Genomic DNA, 24271 nt, shown 5'->3' with positions numbered 1-24271 from the left:
AGAGCCTGGCAAAAGAAATCAGCCACTGAGATGAGGAAAAAACCAGATCAGACCAGCAGGTGGACAGGTTGGCTGGGAATCTTCCACAACAGGTGTGTAAACAAGGATATGGATAAAAAATACAGAGAGGTAAGACATGTTTGGAAGGGGAGCTGCCTCCTCCCCTCTCCCCAGTTGGTCCCTTGTGCCCCTCTGTCCTCCTCCGTCAGCCCCTCATAGGGAATGGCCAATTCCTGTCCTCATAGAACTTCTTCAGGCCCTGCAGGTTGACAGGGGGGAAGTAGGGCCCGATCCTCTTCCGAATCCACCACCTGCCCTCGCTGGCGTGCTTCCCCCCGGGCTGGCTGAACTTGTACTTGAAGTGTTCCCCACGGATCCACCTGCAGGAACAAAGCACAGGAGCTCAGGGTTTGGGAGGAGGCACAAAGCCCTCAGATCCCATTTTTGTTCCCCTGGGTTTGGGAGTTTTTGAGCCTTTCTGTAGCCAGATGGAGAAATCAGCTTGAGGGTGTCCAGCCTGGCTGGCTCTGCATCCCAGTGCTCCATCCATCCATCCATCCATCCTCAGGATACCCACAGCTGGTAGCACCAACACAGCCATCCCTGCTGGAGCAAGACATTGGGGAGCTCCCGGGCCCCTCTTGATGCCACTTAGGAATGTTGGCATCCAAATGGGAATGATGCCCGGGGCAGAGGAGCTCCGCTCGCTCCCCACGCACCTCTCCACAGCCAAGCTGGAAAGAATAATAATAAAAGCAGGAATAATATAATTTTTTCTTTTCTGAGGCAACTCTGGGAGTATTTCTGCCTGGGATATTTTAGGGAGAGGGTTTCACTGCCACCCCAGCTGCCCCACCATCCCTCTGGCTGCTCCGTGGTTTCTGAGCGCGGCTCCGAGCGCCTGTTCCGTGGCTGCTCGGGGAGGTGACAGCGGAGCAGGGCTGAAGGCAGTGCAGAAAGCAGCATTCAGCAGTGTCGGGCAACACTCTGGGAGCTGCCCACGCCGTGGGCCGGGGGGTTGGGTCCCCCTTGATGTCGGGGTGCTGACAAGGCCCACGGTAACACCCCCCGCCGCTCCCTCCTCCGAGCGCGTCGCCGCCGTCGCGGGGCGAGTTCATAAAACACCCCACAAAATAAAAATGTCAAAGTCATGTCAGTGCTCATTTAGACCCGCTTTGCTCCACTACTCAAATACAAACCCTGCTACTGAGCGGGGCACGGCGCTCCCGCAGCTGCGGGATCCCGGGGCGGCGCCTCGGCCAGCCGGGAACTTCCTTCCCACTGCTAAAATAATTAGGGACCACTCCGATGGATTTGCCATTAGTGCTCGCCTTCGGAATGCTGAGGAGAGCGGGGCAGAGGGCAGGGCATGGATAAGGCTGTGCCCAATTAAAGGTTTGCTGCCAGCCCATCCCAACAGCTCAGTTCCAATCCTGCTGGTGCCCAGCTGGGCACGACAGGAAGGATTCTCCTGCCAGACCATGGGAATGTGGACTGCCCAGGGAGGTTTGGAGTCCCCATCCCTGGAGGTGTCCAAGGAAGGACTGGCTGTGGCACTCAGTGCTCTGGGCTGGGGGACAAGGTGGGGATGGGGCACAGGGTGGAATCCATGGTCTCAGAGGTCTTTTCCAACAAAAAGGGCTCTGGAATTCTGTATTCATCACACCCATCACATGTTCCACAGAAGCTGTGGCTGCCCCATCCCTGGAAGTGTCCAAGGATGGGTTGGACACAGCTTGGAGCAACCTGGGCTAGTGGAAGGTGTCCCTGCCCATGGCAGGGGGTGGATCAAGGTGAGCTTTAAGGTTCCTGTCAACCCAAACCACTCCAGGATTTTATGATTCTACAATCTCCATGTTTCCCCCTCCTCTGAGGAGGAAGGAAGGTAAATGGGAATAGGGGACAATGCCACAGCCCTGGCTGGGGTTTGGGATGCACAAACCTGCATCTCCCCCCAGGAATGCTGCCCTGCAGCTGCAGGCTCTTTTACAGCCAGGGCCGTTCCTACATCCCTCTTTTCTGAGGCTGGGAAAGGCCAAACTGGCTTGAAATGTTACTCCCACAGGGTTTCCTTTGCAGGAGCACAAAAGTTTCCTGTTAATAATTAGAGTGTTACTGAGCAGCCACATCCCCAGGTCCAGGTACCCCACGGCTCCTCTCCGGGACAGTCAGAGATTCCCAAGCTGTGCTGCTCGATTGCTTTCTTGAATTCCAAAACCATATCCACCTCAAAAAACAGATCCACCTCCCCAAGAAGCTCCAGATACTGATTTTATGCCAGTCCCTCTCCTGCTCCCCTCGCTGTCACCAAGCTTTGGGGTTTTTCCTTCACTAAGCGACTGCAGAGCATCTCCCAAGCTGGACCCACCTCCATGTGCCCCCCAAAGGAACTATCTGCAAATCCCACCTGGTAAAACTCCCATTTTCTAGGGATGCAGAGCACAGTTGCCTTATCTGAGCTCTGGGGCAGACCCAGACATCAGGAGATGTCTCTGCTCAGCCACAGGCACCTTCTCCTCAACCTCAAGGGCTGTCCCACAACCCCTCTGGAATGAAAATTTCCTCGTCCTTTCCAATGGCCTTGCCTGCCCAGATTAACTCCTATCTATCATCTGATTTGGGATGATTTCTCCCATCTGTTCCCTGCCCATTAAAATGTTTGCCATCAAAGGCCCCGGCGTGTAAAACTAGAACCGTGTGAGCATCAAAGCGACCACGGCCCACTGAGGAGGCATTTTTGTGGCACAAACTTTGCCTTTCTATCCAACCAAAGTTCTGCTCAGAGCCCAAACCAATCTGAGAGTCCCCCCAAGCCTCCCCAGCCTCTAAATTCAGCCTCCACTTGTCCCAGCCCCGGGGGGGCTTCCCCCAGTCTGCTCCACCAGGAATACTGGGATGCATGGTCGACCTCAGGATAAGATCCATGGAGACAGAGCTGCACAGCTCTGTGGGCTGTGGAATTTGTAAGCTCCATGGAGATGAGCTCTTCCAGGAGCTGAACCACTCGCCCAGGGATGAGCTATAAAGCCCAGAGCTCCTCGCTTTCCTGCACCCCCAACTTCTCTGGGATAAAAGACCTGGAGCTTTCCATTGTGATAACAGAGGAACCAAAGAACCTTCCCGTGGCTGCAGCAGGAAAAACTGCAGTGGGAATGCCTCTGGACACCAACATCCCTCTGAGCATCCAAACACAGCAGCAGCATCCACACCCTGAGCTATCCATCCTCTCCATCCTTCCCGGGGTTAGGGGCTGTGTGGGAGAGAGGCAGAAAACCTGGAACCCGTGGGAATATTTCCTTGCAGGGCTCATGATGTAAAAGCTGCAGAGTTTAATACTCACTGGAGCCCCTCATTTCAGGGCTCACAGAGTTTACAAGCTCTCCCAGTATTTATAACCTACCTGGGTGCCTCAATCCTGGAATTACGGGATTTCCCAACTCCTCCAGCGCTGCCTCACTGCTCCTCCTCCCTCCTCCTGGGATTCAGGGAGTGAACACCCTCCTGCACTCACAGGGAGAGCATTAACACCCCAGAGTCCATCATTTGGGGTGTACAAGCCCAGGAGAGGTTGTAACTGAGGTGAGACACCCGTGTGCAGAGCAGGACACCACGGCAGGTCACCTGAGCAGCAAGTGCTGGTGTTTTGTGCAAGTCTGGGGCTCACACAAAGACCTTCCAGCTGGTGGAACGGACCCACAGGCCTTGGAGCCCACCTGAGGCAGGAGACTGAACCTGCAGGAACCTGGAGAAATGGGAACATCTTCAAGAAGGCCAGGAAGGAGCTGTGGGACCTCACCTGCATCACAAGGAGTCTGAGGCCCAAGGTGGTCACTGACTCGCGGGTCAGAGGAGACAGACAGGTCAGGAAGGATGATCCTGGCTGCAAGCAGTTTCCTGGGATTTACTGAGCAAACACAGCTCCTCCTGGCTCCTTGGGAAGCAACAGGCACCAGCTACCATTTAAAAATGGTTTTAAACTGAAAGAAGGTGGGTTTAGATGGGATACTGGGAAGAAATTGTTCCCTGTGAGGGTGGGGAGGCCCTGGCACAGGTTGCCCAGAGAAGCTGTGGCTGCCCCATCCCTGGAAGTGTCCAAGGCCAGGTTGGAGCAACCTGGGATAGTGGAAGGTGTCCCTGCCCGTGGCAGGGGGTGGGACTAGATGGCATTCAAAGGAGATGGCAAACCCTCTCTGCTATGACAACAACAAGGCACACAAAGGCCCCTTGGGCAACTTCTGAGCCCAACAGTGGTGCCAGGAGAGCGACGGAGCCGACGGAAGGCGGAGGATAACCCGGCGCCCAGGAGGACCCACCACCCTTCTGGGCAAGCACCCACCCTCCATCCTCACCCAGACTGGGCAAGGCCACGGCCTCGGGGAGGGCAGAAAGGCTAAAAATAATCAGCCTGATGTTTGGAAGCAGGGCCTGCAGCCCCGCAGATGCCCGGGAGCAGCTGCGCCGCAGCCGCCGGGGCGTCGCTCGTATATCAGCCCCTTATGACATCGCCCAACTGGACGTGTTAAAAATTAGCAGCAATATTGGAGTTGTTGGGATGGAGGGTAAATCTCCCAGACAGCTGTAATTAGTTCCAGAGGGTGCAGCTGTCTCCCTGCAACAGCTGAGGGGTTCCAGGGAAAACACCCGAGCCGGTGCTTTCTGGTGGAATTAATGGCCTGACAGGGCTGGGAGGGGGAAGAAAGAAACCAAAACACGGGGCGTCTTTGGGGTTTGGGAGGGGTGGGGTTTTTTTTTTTGGTTGTTTTTCTTTTATCTCAGGGTTTCCCACTCTGCTGTAAATCAGGGAGCAAGTGGTGGTGGTGGAAAGCACAAATCCATCACGGTAACAGAGCCTCCATCATCGCTCTCCCGCCTGTTCTTGCCCTGGTAGTGGGAGGGATCATAAATCCAGCTGGGCCCAAGTCTGCAGAGTAAGGGCAGTTTTATGGGTTGCTTTTCAATGCCACTGACCCCCGAGGCTCCTGCAAGGTCTGGTAAGAGTATCCCATGGGCACTTTATCCTCAAAACTCCCTTGGGGGAGGTGGCATAGTGGGTTTTTTCCCCCATGGAACAGTTAGAAAGGGAGGCTCAGAGTCTGTGACTGTACCAAAGGCTGAGCAACCCCTGGGAGAAGGAAACCTTCCAGCTTTGGTTGACATCACCAAGGAAGAGAGATCCCATGGCCACAGGACACATGGTGCTGTCCTAACCATGGGGAAGCTGCCCCACAGCCACCAGAGGTGATTGGAAATCAGATTTCTCACCCTGGGGGAAATCCTGGTGTTTTGGGATGAGCTCTGCCCTCCCTCATGTTGAAATACTGAGGTTATTCTTACCAAAAGAAAATCCCTTAAACTCTCCTTCAGGACCATGGAATCATTTCATTCTGATAACATCTGACATCGTAACATTGATGATGAATTCAAGATTTTCTTTTCAATTACAATGCACAAGGAAAGAGGAAACAAACTGCAGTAAAACATCTCCCTGGTGAAACCCTGTGAGAAAGACAAACTCCCCCGTATTTATACTTTTTCACCTCAGAGGATCCTGTCACCTCCCAGATGCCCATGAGCACCACTCCTGTCCCTCCAAAAACATTTTGGGAGAGACCTTGCACCCAAATTTTCCAGGAAATCCCAGTCCCTGCCTGCCTTCAACAGCTCCAGAACTCCCTTTAACCATTTTTGGGGGGGGTCCAAGCCCCACATTGGCTTCTACAATGTCCAAATATGACCAAGCCCTTCCCATGGCTTGGGATGTCTCCACAGATCCCAAGGAAAAGCACCTCCACACCTTCCACCAAGGTCCACAGTGGCTTCCACGGCCTGGGAATCCAGCCCAATGTGCCCCAAGTACAAAGTCCTGTAACTTTGGCACAACTGGGAAATAAATGGGCAATCAAATTAAAAAAAAAAAAGAATCCCAAATGCCACATTCTTCCCGTGTTCCTGCAGCCAGGCAGCATCCAAAGGGAAGCACCACCTCCCTCACTAACACCACCACTACAAATCCAGGGCTTCACACACATGTTGGGGCTTTTTCAACAAAGTGCTACTATAATTGGAATAAAAGTCCTAAAGTGAACATGATTTAGTATCAGAGACACCGAACACTTCAAGGTCAAACCCAAAAACCCGTTGCTTTTTTTTCCCCCTCCTGTAGGCAAATCTGATTTTTGTTTTCTTTTATTGTTGCAGCCTGTTTCCATGACGGTGTGTTAAACACTTATTAATTTCTCAGCCAAAGCCCTCCTGTTCAGATTTATGAGGGCTGGTGTTTTATGAACTATCCGCTGCACCAGAATATTTTGTAAATCCACGTTCCCCCAAACATCCCCGGGATTGGAGTCCAGCTTCATGCTCAGCCAGGCTGGGCTCAACAATACCCTCATTTTTAATCAGTCACCTGTTTCTCATTTTAAGTTTATCACACTTGAAAAAATACTATAATTTCTTGAGTTGTAAAGGAACCTACAAACTTTGGTCTCCGAAATTTCATTTCGAAGGCATTAACTCATTTTGAAAGTCCCTTGGCTATTTAAGGTGTAGAGTTTCCATTAACAGAACAAACTCCGTGGAGGACGGAGCGTAAGGTTCTTATGGAAAACAGTCCCTTCCCCTAATTATTTAGTCTAGCAGGGAATGAAAATAATTAAGTCTCAAAATTCCCTTTAGAGTGGAGGGAGGGGGGGAATATGGTAGGAAAATTAGGTTTTTTTTTTTCCACCCAGCTACTGCAGGGAGCAGGGCCATGGTGGGAATGAAGGCTGGCAGCAGCCACAGGTGGGCTCTGGATCCTGGGTGAGGGCACAGGGATGGCCTTTGGAAACCTCTGGAGCTACAGCCACATGGAACTGTCTTTTCTTTCCAGGTGTTACTGCTAAGGGTTGAATTTAAGGTTTTCGTTCACAGCTGAAATGAAATTATAACAGGAATGTGATTGTTGCTGTCAGCGCTGAGGGTGCTGCTCGCAGGGAAACATTGCTAAGGGGTCTGGATTGAAAAAGTAGGTATCCTGCCAAAGATATGGAATCATTTAGGTTGGGAAAAACCCTTTAAGACCATCCAGTCCAACTGTTCCCCCAGCACTGCCAAGGTCACCACTAACCCACATCCCCAAGTGCCACATCCACAGGGCTTTTAAATCCCTCCAAGGTTGGGGACTCCACCCCTGCCCTGGGCAGCTGTTCCAAGGCTGGACAACCACTTCCATGAAGGAATTCCTTCCTTATATGCAATCTAACCTTCTCACTCCCAGGCTGGATGGTGCAGACCATGGTTCTCCCAGGGCTGTGCTGTGGGTGCAGGGGGTCGTCAGCCCCTCTGGGAGCTTCAGTGTGCAACGAGGTGATGTTTAAAATCAAAGAAAGAAATAATATATTTTATTTATTTCTATATGTATTATACCACCATCCCAGGTGTGAGCACCCACCTGTGCCCACAACCCTCGCCCTCAACTTCATAAAAATCTGGATCATAGGATCAGAGAATCCTGGAATGGTTTGGGTTGGAAGGGATCTTCAAGATCACCCAGTTCCACCCCCTGTCATGGGCAGGGACACCTTCTACTAGCCCAGGTTGCTCAGGGCCCACCCTGGTGCTTGGATTTGGCTCTCCAAGACCCAAAATATGACCCACACCTGGGATCCCAAGTGAAAAACATCCATGGGGTTCCAGGGGAAGTTCATTCCACACGGTGCTCTGGACCTCCATCCCTGTTTGCAGTGCATCCCCAGAGCCTCAAATGGAAAATATTAGCAAGAGCATAATATTACTTGAGTTGATCCAAAATGCCCCAAAAATGTTTTCTCAGCTAAAAATAACTTCACCAACAAAACAGACCCTTTTGTGAAAAACTTCCCTTTGTGTAAAACCTTGGAGTTTTCATCTGTGCCTTTCCCTGCCTGATGTTTGCTTTGTCTCTTCCTTGAAAACAAAAACAATTCCAAGAGGAGCGTCCACAAAAACAACCAGTTCTGCAGGGCTGTTTTTTGTCTTTGAAACACCTCAGGAGGTCCCCTAGAAACGGTGGGTTTTGAACTGGGCTCACGAAGCAGAAAATCTAAAGCTGATGGGCAGGAAACCATCTCAGAAATCACCAGTTCTGGCCAAGAGAAGCAACGCTGGGCCCTCCACGGACCCGCCCGGGAATGGGCTCATCCAAAGGGTCCCCACCAGGGAGGCATCACGGTGCTGGCAGCACCTTGGTGTCCTCAGCAAACCCACCCCTATCTGAGACCACCTGGGTTCCATGAAACACAAACCCAACCATGAACAGAAACCACCCGGGCACATCCAAAGTGGGGATGACACGGAGCCCGGGCGGGTTCCAGCTCCCTTGGGATAACTCCAGACTCACCGGGGGGGTTCTCTGCCTGCAAAGGGGTTCGTGGCCATCAAGGACAAGGCCTCCTCTTCCTGGGCCAGCAGCTTCCCAGCCAAGTGGATGATCCATTCATTCTGCTCGTAGGTCTGGGGGAAGAAAGAAGAAATATAAATGTTAGGCACTGCTGGGCTTGTCCTGGAGGGTCACCGGCGTTAAAGGCTCCTGTGTGGTCTTTGGGGAGAGGTTTCAACTCATTTGGGTGGTAAACAACGGATTTCCCATTGTTTCAGCAAACATTCCATGGGATCCAACACCTCAAGGTCCAGAGGGAGACTCTGGCACCTGTGGGGAGCAGGGAGAGCTCCACTGAGGTTGTCTCATCTCTGCCACAGTTGGAGTGTTCTTGCCCATTCTGCCCCCAAATACTTGATTTAAATAATTCATTTGAGCAGCAAACTCCCCGGGGGAACAGTTACAGCACATTTTTGAAAGGACAATCCACCCCTCACTTTAAACCAGGTTATCTTCCCCTGTTGTGTTATCCACAGAAAAACAGAACAAAGTGACTCCTCTATTCCCAACTGTCTCCTCTTTATTCCTTCCATGGGATCCATCCTCGTTACATTCCTTCCTCCTGGAGCCACTGACAGAGAGCAGCTCTGGGACTGGCAGCCCAGGCTGCAGTGGCAGAGCTGGACCCTCTCACTGAGAGAAGCAGGGAATTGGACTCCATGATCCCTCTGGGATCCCTTCCAACTCGAGATATTGTCTGATCCTATGATTTACCTCCCCACAGCAATCCACACATTCCTGCTCTTCGCAGGGATTCTTGCTGAGGCTCCACAAAAACCATTTCTCCTTCTGGGTGACTTTCTGCGCCTTGTACTTCCCTCAGATTTCTTTTTTTCCTCCTTTTTCAGCGTGTTCCTAACTGGAATTTGGACTCCAAGCAGTAGGGGACACTGTGGGAAAGCGAAACCCGGGAGCTGTACCTGCGGGGCTGTGACTGACACAGAGTATGGAGGCAAAGCTGCTCCGCAAACCCCTTGGAAAGGCAAAGTTTGTTATTTCCGTTGCTACGGGAAACGGGAGAGAAAGGAGATGGAAAACACGGAGCGCCGGTGGGACGGCCCGGGCAGGGCAGCTCTGCCTCGTGGGGTTCCTGCCCCGGGCTCATCACAGTTGAGAGGAAAACCACAGTTATTAAAGCCAACAACGTTTAAAAAATGATCATTGTCCCCATTCCCCTGCTTCTGTCCCATCCCACCGCCCGGCTCCTTCCACCCGCTTGTCCCTGCACGGATGGAGTTGGGGATGATTCCCACCAGGACCAGCCCTGTGCTGTGCTCTGCCACCCCCATGGCCAACCTCCAGCACATCCCTCCCTCCACCAGCATTCCTGACACCAAGGGGGTGGTGGGGGTGGTGGATCTCAAGGAGGGACAGGGCAACTTCAACCCCCACGGACCAAGGCAGAGGGGATGCAGAGATCTGGGAGTGAGGAGCTTGGCATCACGTGGGAAGTTACACACAAGCCTTGCAAATCTCACAAAACCTGCAGGGAAGGTTGGCACCATCCCTGCCAAAGGCCCCACCACTGTCACCACAGTCTCCCTGCCCCTCAGCAGCTCTGCCACGCTGGAGATGCTCGGCTCAGGCTGGGATTTGGGAGGGCAGGGGACACTCTGGGACCTGCAGCGTGGGGAATGCACACTTGTGGAGCTCCCCAGAGGTGTGACAGCAATGGCAGAGATCAAAGATCCTGAGTCAGATCTTCAGCATCCCGTGCCTTCCTGGATATCCCGTTTTCAAGGATGATTTTAAGTGTTATTTCTAGGAGAGTTTGGGAGATTTGAGGGTTCCTGTGTGCAAGCTGGGAAGGAATGGGAGCATGGAAACAGGAATCACCAGCCTCTCCAAGCTAAAGCTCGATGGAGGCCCCCAAACCTTCCAAAGCTGATTCAGAACCAGGAGGCTCTGTGAGGGCGGGATCGGCTCCCTGGCTCCCATGGCCTCCAAATTGTTAATTAGCAGCTCCCTGCACACGAGAGTTGGACTTCTGGTTTGTAAAGTGTTTTTCTTGTAAAATTTACAACACGTCTGGCCCCAGCGAAGTCTGCGGTGAGAAATTTCCACCCGGTGCAGCTCCACCCCCTGCCCAGGTTTGGATCCTGCCCCTGCCCCGGGTTTGGATCCTGCCCCTACCCAGAGTTTGGATCCCACCAGAGCCCAGAGCAGCCCTAACGACCCCGCTGGTTAACTCATTACTCTGCAAAGTGAGAAGGTGGCAAAGGGAGGGGAAGAAAGGAGTCCAGCAGATCTGAGCTGCATCCAGGGAAGCATCACCCCCCGAGGTGGGAAAGTGATGGTTCCTCTGTGGATCCAGAGACCCAGAACAGGGTGTGTGCATGGTCAGGATGAGGGGTTTGGTGATGGTGCCAGCTCTGAGTGTGCAAAACAGATCCTGAACCACCCAGTGGATTAGTGATAATAATAAAAAAATCCAGGATAGGTGCACATGTTGCTGTAAGGTGGGCAGGTGTGTTTTGGGGTCACCTTTAGGGTTTGGATCTTCACCAAGCACAGAGAGAAGCAGCAGAGACTGACCCTGCACAGAGATGGCTCCTGGGGCTGCTCCATTCCCATCCACACATGGACACGGATCAAGGCTCCCACACCTGCCCCTGCCCTCCAAACACTGGGGCTGCAGCTCCTGCCATGCCAGGCTGGGACTACTGGGGAACCAGTGACCCACACAGCCTGGGCAACTGGGGAACTAGTGACCCCCAAAGGAGGCACATACCACAGTCCTTTTATCTTTGGAGAGTTTTCTTTCTGTTTTAGCACAGAAAATGATTAAGGGACCTAAACATGGAAAAAACCCATCAACTCAATGAACTGAGAAAGGCAGGGCAGAGGGGAAGGTTCCCAAAGCGACATGACCCTCCCCACAGAGCTGAAGCCTTTTGTGTTCATGGACACTTCATAGGATGTGAGGGGCAGCTCTCCAGCCAGATCATCCTTATCTGTCCTCACAGCTGGCACCAGCCCTCAGAACCTCCAAAAATCAGGTTTTAGGGATAATGGGGTGGACTAACAAGACCTGGTTCTAAGTGCTAAGACCCCACAAGTTTTCATTTCCTGATGGGTTCCACCCTCATGCCATGCTCATGCAGACACTTCCCCCCATCTTTCTGTGCCAGTCTTGCCCCAAATGCTCCTTTGGGACAGGGATTTGCTCCTTCTCCCACCCACACGTGGCCCAGCACGGGGTCACCGGGTACCTGCACCTCCTGAGCAACACTGAGATGTCTCTCCAACCTGCCCTCTCCACTCAGCCACTTTTCCAGCAGTGTTCTCACCTTGAATAGATTAACTTGTGTACAGGAGTGTTTAATAACTTTACAGAACCTAAAACCAAATCACTGCTAAGTCAGGAACAGCGAGGAGCCGGGCGAAGGAGCCACGGCAGCAACCAAACTGTGCAGATAACAGAGCAAAGGGAACGTTATCATCCCAAAAAACACACATAAACCCCCCCCAGCACCACAGGGAACATGTTCCCAACTGAAATAATAATAATAAGAGCATTTTTCCTCTGGCTTTAATTGGTCATTTAATGAAAAAGGACTGCGGATTAGTGCGGCGGTTTATTGAATCTCGGGGCTGGCACAGGCGCTCGGGAGGAGGGAACGCCGGGATGCACATGTGGGAACAGCTGGAAACTTGGCACAGGAGCCCGGGGTTATTATTTCCCGGGGTTGGGAGCCCTGCACGGTCTCACATCGGAGCTGGTGGCTGACACAGGGGCAGGGGAGGGTCACACTTCCCGCGTTTTTTGTGTCACGGCTGAGGGAATCCCACCATCCTGGATATCTGCACTCCATACTCACACTGCTCTGTCCTCTGCTGTTTCCCCCTCCTTAGCTAAGCACCTTCAACTGCCACTGTTTAGGGAACGTGGGTTCTCAGGGGACATTGTCTGTGTCCCACAGAAAACAGGGCACAACAAACACATCCCTTTGTTATTTCGTATTATTCCAGCCCCTGCTGTTTGCTGCCACTCCACCCCACTAATGACTCACTCACATCATTTCTCATTATCTCAAATAACCACACAGAATCCCTGAATGGTTTGGGTTGGAAGGGACCTTAAAGCCCATCTCATTCCATCCCCTGCCATGGGCAGGGACACCTTCCACTAGCCCAGGTTGCTCCAACCTGGCCTTGGACACTTGCAGGGATGGGGCAGCCACAGCTTCCCTGGGCAACCTGTGCCAGGGCCTCACCAGCCTCACAGGCAAGAATTTCTTCCAATTTCATCTCTTCCCTTGTATTCCCAAAGAGACAAGCTGTGTCTCCACAGGTCTGGCCTAAGGTACAGGATCTCAGCAGGGGGAGTTACTCACTGAAATCCATCCCTTCCTCCATCCTACCAGAAAATCCTTGGGAAAGCAGCTGCTCCCTGAAGGAGGCAGGAATAAAAGGCTGCATGAGAGAGCAGAGCAAGACTTTGGGAACCAGCCCTTAGATCCCACCTATCCAGGGAAACAGTGCAGCTGGCACAGCTCCCGTATCACCTCTGCATTGGGAAAGAAAAGTCACTTTGTTCCAGAACAGAGTCTAGACAGGCAGGTACAAGGGCCACTGTAGACAACAATCATTCCCTGCACGGACAAGGTCTGACTCTATTTATACAGCCCATGGCACGATAGGATATGAGGCTGGTTTGGGATCCTGGGCTCTTCCATGGCAATTGTGCTGCTGGAGGTGAGTCCTCCCCTGAGCCAGCCGGGAGCTCGGGGCTTGGGAATTGTTCACGTTCACAGGGAGACAACTAAACACAGGTGAAAGGAGAAAATAAAATCCTTCCAAGCTGAACACGGACCAAAATGCTGCAATGGAAAATGGAAGTGAGCTGAGGCCTGTGTTTGTAGAAGGGGGAAGAAAGGAAATGTAAAAGGCTGAGCTTGGTACAGAGAGCACGAGGTTGAGGTTTTATTGCTCTACAAACACCTCCTCCTCCATTCTGCTGCCGTGCAGCTTTTTCCTGAAGCACCTCCTGGCTGGGAGAGCGAGATAACAGAGGCCTGAATAAAACATTTCACAAAGACATTAATCTGCCTCCTCTGTAAATGGTGTTACCTCTCCTCGGCTCTTCCAGCTCGTGCGTGATAACGTGAAGTCTCCAGCACGACTCCCTGACCCAGGGGAGAACCTCAGAGCATCAATCCTGCTGCTGGAGGTTCCCTCTCCTCTCAGGAAGGCAGCTGAAGAGTATTTATAAATAACAACATATCTGGAAAACACACATTGCTTCTCAGAGCATCCCAAAAGACTTTTGGAGTAGCCCCAAGGTACAATCCAGCAAGACCCTGAGCTTTAAAACCAATATGAAGACAGCGACAGCTTTGTTATTCTTGAGCAGTTATTATTTGGGAAGCAGCAAGAGGGTGCCTCTGCACTGGCCAAATGCAGTCCCCAAACAGAATAAATACCCTTCATGCCATAGTAAGGAGAGAAAAAGCCTTCCCTTTGATTCTTCCTTACTCAGAGCACTGAAGGCTTTTCCACTGCTGCCACTGGTGGAGAGCAAGCCCTTGGGATGATAAACAACTGGCTTTTGTGAAGTCCCAGACTTCCCACCACCAGCAAAACTGACCAACTTGAAGCCCCAAAACTATGAGCAGCATTTTGTTTTCTGGTTTGTTATTTATCAACGATCTGATTCCACCCACAGCCTGCCAGAAATTGTATTTCTGTGCCAGCAGCACAGCCCAGCTCAGTGCTGGGTTGTGATGGCTGAGCTCCTTCTAAAATACCACCATAAAGGAGAAGTCAAATAATTACAGAAGGGTGGGCACCAGTAGCTGGAGGACAGATAAAGTTTTAACAGTTTGTCTCCAGCTTCTGTAAAAACAGGATGTCTTTGCACTTACACAGGGAACTGTCAAGTGGGGAAAGTTATTCCTAGTGCTTAACCTCAATTTTGTGAGATTAAATCAGATTCTGCCATTTCATTCATTATTTACTCCCTGTGAGGGTGGGGAGGCCCTGGCACAGGTTGCCCAGAGAAGCTGTGGCTGCCCCTGGATCTCTGGAAGTGTCTGGATGGGGCTTGGAGCAACCTGGGCTAGTGGAAGGTGTCCCTGCCCATGGCAGGGCTGGGACTGGATGGGCTTTAAGGTCCCTTCCAACCCAAACCATTCAGGGATTTAATGATTCTCCACAGGGCTCACGGCCTGGTGGCATCTGCAAATGTGCCATTCCTTTCAATTAAACTCACAGTGTCCCAGAATGGTTTGGGTTGGAAGGGACCTTAAAGCCCATCCAGTCCCACCCCCTGCCACGGGCAGTGGTTCCTCTTCAAACTATGCATTAAGTTGACTCAGCCCTTGGTTTAAATTGCTTTGATGGAGGTGAGTGGTCCTGGGTGACCAACAAGCCCCTGAACAAGCTGATGGACACGTTAGTTTTGCTGGGAGCCCCCCCAGCCCCCTCTGCCCCCAGTGCCCGGGGGATCAGCAGGCACAGCTGAGGCAGTGCTGAGACACAACTGAAAAGGGTCCCACAGATCTCCACACATTCCTGGGGGGTTTTCCCCTTCTGCAGATGGGAAGAAGCAACTCAGACATGTTTCTGGATGGGTTCTGTCCCTGCCAGAACTAAATGAAGGGCTTCAGTTCAGAGCTGCAGCACCCTCGGGATGGCGAGACACACGGAACAAAGAGGGGATTTAGAAAACAAGTGAAAAGGCACATTATATTTAGATAATAAAATTAACATCATGAAAATTGTTTCCTGGAAAATAATGCCATGTAATACATGTAATTATGGCACTGCTGGCACGGTGATTAAGAGGCAGCAAGTAATAAATTGTGATTCAGAGGTGGAGCAGCACCACTGGTCCCCACCAGGGCTGTGCTGGTGGTCACCCCCTCCCTGTGCCAAGAGCCTGGCTCCCCCTCCTTGTGCCAAGGGCCTGGCTCCCCCTCCTTGTGCCAAGGGCCTGGTTCCCTGTGCTCCAGAGCTTCAAAGTGAATCCCACAGTTACAGCCAAGGTGGAAAGTTTTGCAGGAAACCCCGAGCGCAGGACGGCGTCGTATGTCAAGCGGTGATGAGGTGCAAAGAGGAACCTGTCAGGAGCAGCACAAAGGGATGGTAAATATCCTTCCCCCAAGTCCTTGGCTTTTCCACAGCCTGTCAGAGCTGGATATGTCAGCTCCTTACCTGGCCACTGCCAACGAACTGCAAAACCAGCCCCGGGGCCGCCCGCTCAGAGCGACGGGGCAGACGGCGAGCGGTGGTGGAGAAACAGTCCAGAGCTTCTGAAAACAAATTAAATCTAATCCAGAGGCTGAAGTAACTCAGTTTTATGGACTCTGTAAACTACTACGCGGGTTTTGAAAAACTGGTCTGGCTGCACAAACTTCTGGGCTTTCAGCTTCTGGTCCCCCATCCTTTCCACAGCCTTGCAGGACTCGAGGCAAAACAACGCTCCAAGGACAGGGACTTTTCTGGCTGCCCAAGGAGGAGCTGGCACCAAATATACAGCTCCCAGTGTTCAAACTCGGCCATTCCAAATGGGATTTACTTCCATGCTTAAGCAGGTATTTACATGCCTGAACATCCAGAGCTGAAAACACTCACTGCCATGCCCAGGTGCCTTCCCACTGTTTTCCACAAGTCATCTCCACTTTCCAGAAGGTTTTTTTCTCCTTTCTGCACTTTTTGTTAATACTCCTTCTCAGCAGGATCTGAAACTGCTTCACAGAGACCTGTGTGCACTGAGGGCCCCCGGGAAAGTCCCCAGGGGCAAGAGGGACATGGGAGCACTGCAGGAAGCACACGCTGGGATGGCTGGGAAGGGGCAACACACCCATTTCCAGATGGTGTTGCCGTAGTGGGAGGTGATGGATGGGCTCCATGGCTGACAGACCCACCCTATGGGAGGGATGTCCTCTCCTCCTGCCAGTGCAAGGAGACCCACAATGCTAATTGCTGCTAATTAGCTGCTGTGGACACACTTCAACAGGCTCCAGCAACCCCTGGTGTCCAGGTGAACAGAAACACTCGGGGGAACCTTTCGGTGAATCAAACACTAATAATAAGGAACTAAACACTAAGAAGGAATTAAACACTAATAATAAAGATATGAAGAGGCTGAGTTATTTCCTCTTCCTCCTCTTTCCTGGGTGGAACACCTGGCCTGGCCCTGTGGAGAGATGGAACTGGGATGCAGCAGCATCCCTCGGCATCCCTGAGCAGGACTCACGCCCAGCCCTCCTTCAGCTTTAAACCTCAGATCTCTTTCTATTCTAAAACCTTCAGGAAATTCCTACCCCAGAAACAGCCTTTCTCTCACCTCAGAAACAACCTTTGCAGGGATGAGTTGATTTCTCCTCTGCTCAGAGCCCTCCCAAAACACAGGTTTAAACCACCGGCTCCCACCCGCCCTCTGCACCTTTCCGGAATGCCAGGCTGGAGTTGGAAGCTTGGCTGTGGTTTTCCTGAGGGATAAGCCATACCTAATGCAGATTAAATGAAATTCCAGCACACTCAAACCAGCGGGGTAAATACCCAAGCATGGCCAGAGCACCAGAGTTATGTCATCGCCCAGGAATCCCAACGGCGCCGAAACGAAAATACCACAAAGGAAGCAAACAGAGGAGTTTGGGGCAGAGGGAAGAGGATATTCCAGGAGAGGATGCAGGAACAAAGAGATAATCTCAGATGGGTTTGCTTCGTGCCACTCAAGCCTCAGTTTTGTAAAACCCAGTCCAAGCTCTCATGTCACGCAGGCAAGATTTGCAAAATAAGCTCGAAGAGACATGAGAATTAATATTACAAGTTTCCCCTCCTCTTATTTAATTTATGGCTGTCACCTGTTTGCTGATACCACGTGGGGAAACCATTTTGAGGGACCTTTTACCCACGTGTAGGCAGGTGGGCAGTGGGGGCTGGTGTCCCCAGGGGTGTCCCCGACACCGATCCTCGCTATTGCTGAGAAACAATTAAAAAACCTCCCAGAAAACTGCCAAGAGTTTCACTAGACCAGTAGCAGACGTCCCTTAGGAATACAACTAACTCAGATGAGGCTTCCAGCGTTCCCAACACAGAGTAAATCCATGTTCATTGTTTTTCCTGGTCAAGGAAGACCCAGGTCTCGGAGCACCCAAGGGCAGGTACCTGGAAGGCAGCGAACCACATGAGCCAGTCCAGGCGGTAGTGGTAGGGGGAGATGAAGCACGGCCTCCTCTTCAGGTCCCCAGGCTTGCACTTGAAGTCAAACTCCTCCCACACAGCAGTGGGGTCATTGGGATCCAGGCTCGATGTCCCCTGAAGGATGACTTCTGTCCTCTCCTTGGTAATGCTGTGGAATACAACGGGATATTCTTATTTGTCTGAAGGTGTGTAAAATCAGAGAATCATGGAATGGTGTGGGTTGGAAGGGATCTTAAAGCTCATGTTGCTCCCTTAGGGACACCTTCCTCTAGCCCAGGTTGCTCCAAGCCCTGTCCAACCTGGTTTTAGGCACTTCCAGGGATGGGGTAGCCACAGCTTCTCTGAACAACCTGTGCCAGGGCCTCAGCACCCTCACAGAGAAGAATTTCTCCCTGATGTCAAATTTACAAACACTGGTTCATGAGAGTCACCGTGGGACACGAGTCACTGGCCTGGTGGCACACTTGGATCCTGATGGGTCAAGTCCCAGAGAACCTCTGGGCCCAGCAGCCTTTTCCCTGTGCAGCAGCAAAGCACAGGGAAAGCTTCAAATTCCACGTCCTTCCCTCCATCACCTGCAGCTGGGCCAGTCCCAGGAGGGACCATGGTCCAAACAGATGATTCCCACAGAAATGGGTGGGTCTGGTTCTGGATCAGAGGCAGGTCACATGTACTCCCTCTGTGACAGAGCAGCAGGGGTGGCAAACTCCAGGCCGTGGAGAGTCCCCCTAAACACACCATCAACAAGTCCTCCAGGAGCTGCCAGTGACACTCCCTGCCCCCAAGAGCTGCTTCCCACAAGGAACACAGAACCACCTAAATCTGCCCATCAAAGCTGTCCAGCTCCCAACACTCTTTTAAATTTTTCAAACTTTGGTCTCTCTTCCTCCAACCCAAAAAACTGAAAGTTTGGAAACATGCAGCCTCCACCTTCTCCCCCGATGCTCCCAGGGACAGATGCTCCAAACCCAAGGAATTCTGTGCTTATAATTGTTACCTACATTTAATAGATTTCTGGATTCTCCAGCCAAATCCCATATTATGCACTGGGCTGAGTTATGAGCCATGGCCAGCTGCCCAATGGTTAGAAACACACTGTAAATCAGGGACACCAAATTACTAATAAAAGTATGTTCCTACTGTGTGATTCAAAATATGTCAAGTTTCACATAATCGTATATTCATTATAAGCTGCAATCCTCTTTTTATTGGTTTACATAGGCTGGAATTACAAACATATTACAGCAGCATTTCATCACATGCTCTTTAGGTCCTGGTAACTGTTGAAACAGAAACCATAGACTGAAGAAGAAAAAGAACAACAACCCAAAGAAAACAATCTCCCGTAGCTTCCCTGCTTCAGCCTTCAAAGAGGTTCAGGGGTTATTTCTCCCACTCTCAAAAAAGAGGAGAAATTTTCACATTTTCAACAATTAGTGTTGGTATTTTTAATAATTTTTTTTCCTAGCTTTTTTTCCTTCCACAGAAATTTCTGCTATTTGAAAAATTGGGGAAAACATCACATTCCTTTGATGCGCCCTCTGCACCTCCAGTGCTTGTGGTGAGACCTGCTCCTCCCCTTCAGCTGCTTGGCCAGACCTTTAGCAGCTTCACCTTCTATAAAATATACTGATTTACTGTTGGCTTCTCCTGTGAGACCTTGTCCAGAGACCACTAGCTGCCCATCCCTCATCTCATCTCAGGCCTCTGGGGAACATCCCATGGCCACCATGACCAGGTGGTGGAAAAGCCAGAGGTCCATGGAGAGAGGTCTGGCCCTGTTGTTGCCCCTGGAACAACCTGATGATGCAGCCCTGTTCCTCATCATCTTCCCAGCTGGAAGAGGCTGGGAGGGACAGCACACAAGAAGGGTTATGCTGAGCCCAGCTGTGGCTCACCTAAGCTTAAGTCCCCAGAAAACCCAGACTCAGATGCTTAAAAACCAGCACAAACCAGTCTGGTTCCAAACACAGCTGGAGATTCTTCCCTTGTCCACCCCACCTTGCAGCCCTGACTGGGATTTCCTGAGCTGGAGGCAGCAGCCAGGCTGCTGTTGGCCTTGTCCTCTCAAATCTTCTTTTTTGAGGCCATTTATACTTTCGTCTCCACAGTTTCCTGTAGCAACGAATTCCCCAAGTCACTCATTGGGAAAAGCACTTCCTTTTGTTGGCCCAAAATCTGCTACCCAAGAACTGCTGTGAATATTTACATGAGGGAGAGCAGAAGTGCACAGGGGAAGAGAGGTTCCCCATAAATAAAGAGGGCTGGTGATGGTGAAGAGTATCCACTGGATGAACTCTCTTGTGGAGATTTTCATCCTGCTGTTCCATTTGCTGCCTCGACAGAACAAGCCAATTAAAAGCAGCTCAGAGAAAATAAATTGTGACTCAGTGGGAAAGAAACCTGCTCCTTTTCTCCTTCCTTCTCACAAACAGATATTCCATAAAATGTAGTTCAGTGGGAAAGAAACCTGCTCCTTTCCTGCCTCTCTCTCACAAACAGATATTCCAAGTCTACTGGCTCCTGGCAGGATTTCTGTTCAGATTCAAGGCACACAGACTGTGTGGCTTTGGAATATCCCAGGAGAGGAGCAGAGCCATAGGAAGTGCCATTAAACAAGGTGTACCTCCCGAAAGCTCCGTAGGTGTTGACTATCCTGAGGGGGTTGAAGGAGGTGTTCATGACCTGTCTGGAGTTGAGCAGGTTCAGGACCACGGGCACGCTGAGGTAGGCGAGGAGGAGGCCGAAGGAGATGTTCACCACTCTGCGGATGTGGCAGCCTGTGTGGGACACACAACCAGGCCAAAGGAAGGTGATTTCCCTCCCAGTGATGGGCTCTGCTCCCCCCAAGCCCCCCTCCCCGTGGGACCCCCCCATGCTGGCCCAGCCACCGGCCACCACCCCCCGGCCTCGCTATCGCTGCTCGGATCTGCCTGTCTCTAAATAGTCTGAGAAGGGGCTAAAAGGAAAAATGTCTGAAATGTAACATTAATCACTGCTTTCATCCGGGGGGAAAAACCACAGCTGGCACTTGCACCTTGCTCAGAATCTCCCTCCTGGTTCGGGAGCTGTGTGTGGAGTTCCTCCAGCGCCCGCGGCCCCGTTCCTGCCTCCTCCTGCTGCCCCGGGCTCTCACCATCCTGGCTCATGGTCCTGCTCCAAAATCTCTGTCCCTCATAATTTCTGGACAAGACTTGTGCTGCTTTGCCAGCCCTTTGGAAGGGGGTTTGCAGGGGCAGCACAGGATCCCAGTCTGGACAGACACTGCCACAATGAGACAAATAAGCAGAGGTGACCCCCCCAGGGGCTCCTTCCCTCATGGCCCTTTTGAATTTATTTAACATTAACAGCCAAAGGATCAGATTCAAAGCAACTGTGTGGAGCTTTCCCCCTTATCTCTGCAGGAGAGGGATGTTTATTTGAACCTCTCTCAGAAGCTCTTAATAATTGTTTAGTCTGAGAACATTTCTGGAGAATCATTTGAATGGGGAAGGAGATGCCTCCCCTCGCTCCCTGAGCTGCTGGGGATGAGGCTGTCGGGCATTTTTTCCTATTTTAGACGGGCTGAACTTCCTACCCTGTAATTAAAGAGCAGGTAGAGACACAGAGCCCCCCACTTGGCTCCTCAGCTCAGTCCATGGCTGTGCTTGGGCTGTTTGTCCTTCAGCAGGTGGTGACCATCATTGCCATCATTCCCTTGGGGTCACAGCTGCTCAGCCGGAGAGAAAGAGGGGTTGACACAAGGAATAAAATAATCCAGATGGCAAGGATGGAGAAAAACTTGGGGAAGGAGCACGGGACATGAGCCAATGGGATCTGGCTGGGAATTGGGGATCTCAGCAGGAATCACACAGACCCTTCAAGGATGTGTGATTTGTAAAATCAGGTCATGAGCAGGGCATGCCTGGGCACCCTCCTGTTCTGCTCTGGTGACTCAGAGTGAGGGCTCCTCTAGACCTCTTGGCACACAGCTCAACAACCTCTGCCTCCTCAGCAAAAAAAAACACACAGAAACCCAAATTCCCAGAATATTACAGATATCCTACCCCTGTGGATTCCCTTTTTTGAACAGGGACACATCAACCCTCCAGAGCAGTGACATGTAGGGATGGTTCTCCTTGCTTGGACACCCTGGCTTTAGTCAGGTTTTCTGGAGAACATGACAAAAAAGGAGCAAGATCCTCAAAACCAGGATCTTCCTTCCCCTCATGGTGACTCACAGCAAAGAGGAGCCCTGTGGCTTCTCCTCCTGAAAGGAAGGTGCAACCTGAGTGTTGTTTGGGACTGGAGGCATAAAGAGAGTTGGTAGGAAAGCTCGAGGCTCTCCCAGCCTCTAAAGCAAAGCTATGGGAGGGGAAAAGCTGATACAGATTTATTCCAGCAAAATCTGTAAAATAAGAGACACAGGAAGTTTAATGAAGCTGCATTAGCTGCTGGAACCAACATTTTTGGTTCCTAAGCTGCTTCTTGGTGGGTGACAAAGGACTAAAGACAGATGCTGCCTCTTGTTGACATTTTTCATTCTTCTCACAGATGTTCAGGGTATTTAAAGACGAGCATCTGTGATTGCTGTTGATATTACAGGCAATTTGTTGCTTATATGTGGTTTAGAAAAATGCTACAAACACAACTCTACATCTGTTACACAGCACCACAGAAACATCCCAGTGTTCCCTCTTCTGGAGCAGAGCTGCTTGAAAACTGCCTTGGGAAGGGAACATCCATCCCTTTCTTCCAGTTCAACCCTCCTTGTATTTGGTTTTCTGTATTCAGGGTCTGAACATGAGTTCACCTCTTTCCTGCTTTGGGGAACTCATTCCCTGCTGTGACAGTGCCCATGTCAGCAAGTGGTGGCCACAGGCAGCTGCTCCTTCCATTATCCCAAGTGTTCCAAGCCCTGTCCAGCCTGGCCTTGGACACTCCCAGGGATCCAGGGGCAGCCACAGCTTCTCTGGGCAACCTGTGCCAGGGCCTCACCAACCCCACAGGGAAGGATTCCTTCCCAATATCCCATCTAACCCTGCCCTCTGGCAGTGGGAAGCCATTTCCCCTTGTCCTGTCCCTCCAGGCCCTTGTCCCAAGTCCCTCTCCAGCTCTCTTGGAGCCCCTCTAGGCCCTGGAAGGGGTTCTCAGGTCTCCCTGGAGCCTTTTCTTCACCACTGTGCCGTGGAGGAGAGAGCAAGAGAGGACATGGCTGCTTCTGCACCCAGCTCCTGACCCCACCTCAAACCACACTGGGTGTTCCATCCTTAACTTCAAATAGTCCAAATTAAAAGAAAAAAAAAAAGACAAAAAATAATAATCACAAGATAAATTGTGCAACTCCACCTCCTTATTTTGGGCTGGAATCTGATGCTCACTGGGGTGAGAGCAAAGAGCACTGACTTTCGAGAGCTGCAGCTGCCTGGACTCACTGTGGACACCAGCCCTGCATGGAGGATGTGTCCTGGCAGCAATGTCCCCATGGGAATCTCTCCCTGGCAATGTCCCCACAGTCCCCCATGAACCAACCACCAGCTTCACGTCCCTGTCAGCACCACGAGGTCCAGGCAGCCTCCACCCCAAGAGAGCCCCCCCTGCCCACCCAGCTGTGCTCCAAAGGAGCTGAGAGCTTTGGAGCCAAGCACACCAGACACGCCTCTGCCCGACTTTTCCCCCTCTGGCAAGAACTCACCCAGGGGAAGCTTCTCTGCCTGTCCCTCCCGGAGCTGCATCTGCGCCGCCCGTTCCCTCACGGCCCCACGCCGGGAGCTGAACAGGAATGCCAGGCTGGCATCATCGAAGCAGGCGATGCTGGGCACCATGGTCAGCCAGTTCAGGAAACTCAGGTTCCCACTGATGATCAGGAGCACCTAAAACGGAAAGAAGGCACCAGAAGGTGTTTAACCTCCTCAAATTCCACCAGAAAAGCGCGGCGGTGGATTTTAGCGCCCTAACACAGATTTTGTGGATCTTCCAGGATGGCAAACATTTCCTCCCTGCCCAGATATATTCCTGAGCTCACAGTGTGAGCTTTTCCCTTGTTTTCAGCAGGAGAGGGATCAGCCAGGGGTATAGAGTGACTTGATTTCCATGGTGCTCCCAGCCCTATGGGAATTCCCCGCTTCCCACTGCTGCCCAGGGCTCTGGGACAGCAACACTCCTGGAACCCTCTGGGAGGGAAATAATGCCTTAAATACAGAAGTGTGCATTGGAGAAGCTTTTTTGTTTTTTGTTTGTTTGTTTTTTTTTTTAATTTTAGCTTCTGTGAACCTGGAACAGGACCCAAATCTCCCAATTACAAACCCAGTGTCTTAATTACAAGTCCTCCCCGACATATCTGCATGACCTGGAATTTCCCCATGGTTTATTCCAGGGTGACTCCCTCCAGCATGTCCTGAAACAGGCTCAGTGTGGAGGCTGGTGTCCCAAATTAAGAGCTGGTCTCCCAAAATATTATTCCATGTACAAACACCAATAACAGATGGACAATTTTGCTCTGAGGACTCTCAACCAGCGTTCTGTTAAAAAGAGCCATGTTTTCCCATTAAAAACGACAACAAATAAATGTTAAAACCATGTAATTCTGTATATTTTATGTGATTGGCACCATGTTTCTTGATATGGTGATTTGCAAGTCACAATTTTTAAAAGCCCAGCAGGACTCTTCAGAAAGTCACAGAATCTTACAAAAATGAAAGATCTGACCAATCACAGCCAGGAACAAAAATCCTAACTATT

The 24271-nt window shown here is 51.3% G+C and overlaps 1 protein-coding gene across 2 annotated transcripts in view; it reads right to left on the bottom strand.

Annotated features, from left to right (window-relative positions):
• Positions 1-60: 60 nt before the first annotated feature.
• Positions 61-24271, bottom strand: part of LMF1 (lipase maturation factor 1) — a 159218-nt gene continuing 135007 nt past the window's right edge. For both annotated transcript variants that reach the window (XM_027656627.1, XM_027656628.1), the window contains exons 7-11: positions 23226-23403; positions 20178-20331; positions 17516-17699; positions 8360-8472; positions 61-380 (exon numbers count right to left, since the gene is read on the bottom strand). In XM_027656627.1, coding sequence (XP_027512428.1) covers positions 206-380; positions 8360-8472; positions 17516-17699; positions 20178-20331; positions 23226-23403 — 804 coding nt within the window. In that variant the 3' untranslated portion in view covers positions 61-205. The remainder of the gene's footprint in view (positions 381-8359; positions 8473-17515; positions 17700-20177; positions 20332-23225; positions 23404-24271) is intronic.

The sequence above is a fragment of the Corapipo altera genome, unplaced genomic scaffold (genome assembly GCF_003945725.1).
Source record: "Corapipo altera isolate COAL_440 unplaced genomic scaffold, ASM394572v1 104, whole genome shotgun sequence".
Taxonomy (NCBI): domain Eukaryota; kingdom Metazoa; phylum Chordata; class Aves; order Passeriformes; family Pipridae; genus Corapipo; species Corapipo altera.
The sequence above is the reverse complement of the archived record's forward strand: the minus strand, read 5'-3'. Positions and strand labels throughout refer to the sequence as shown.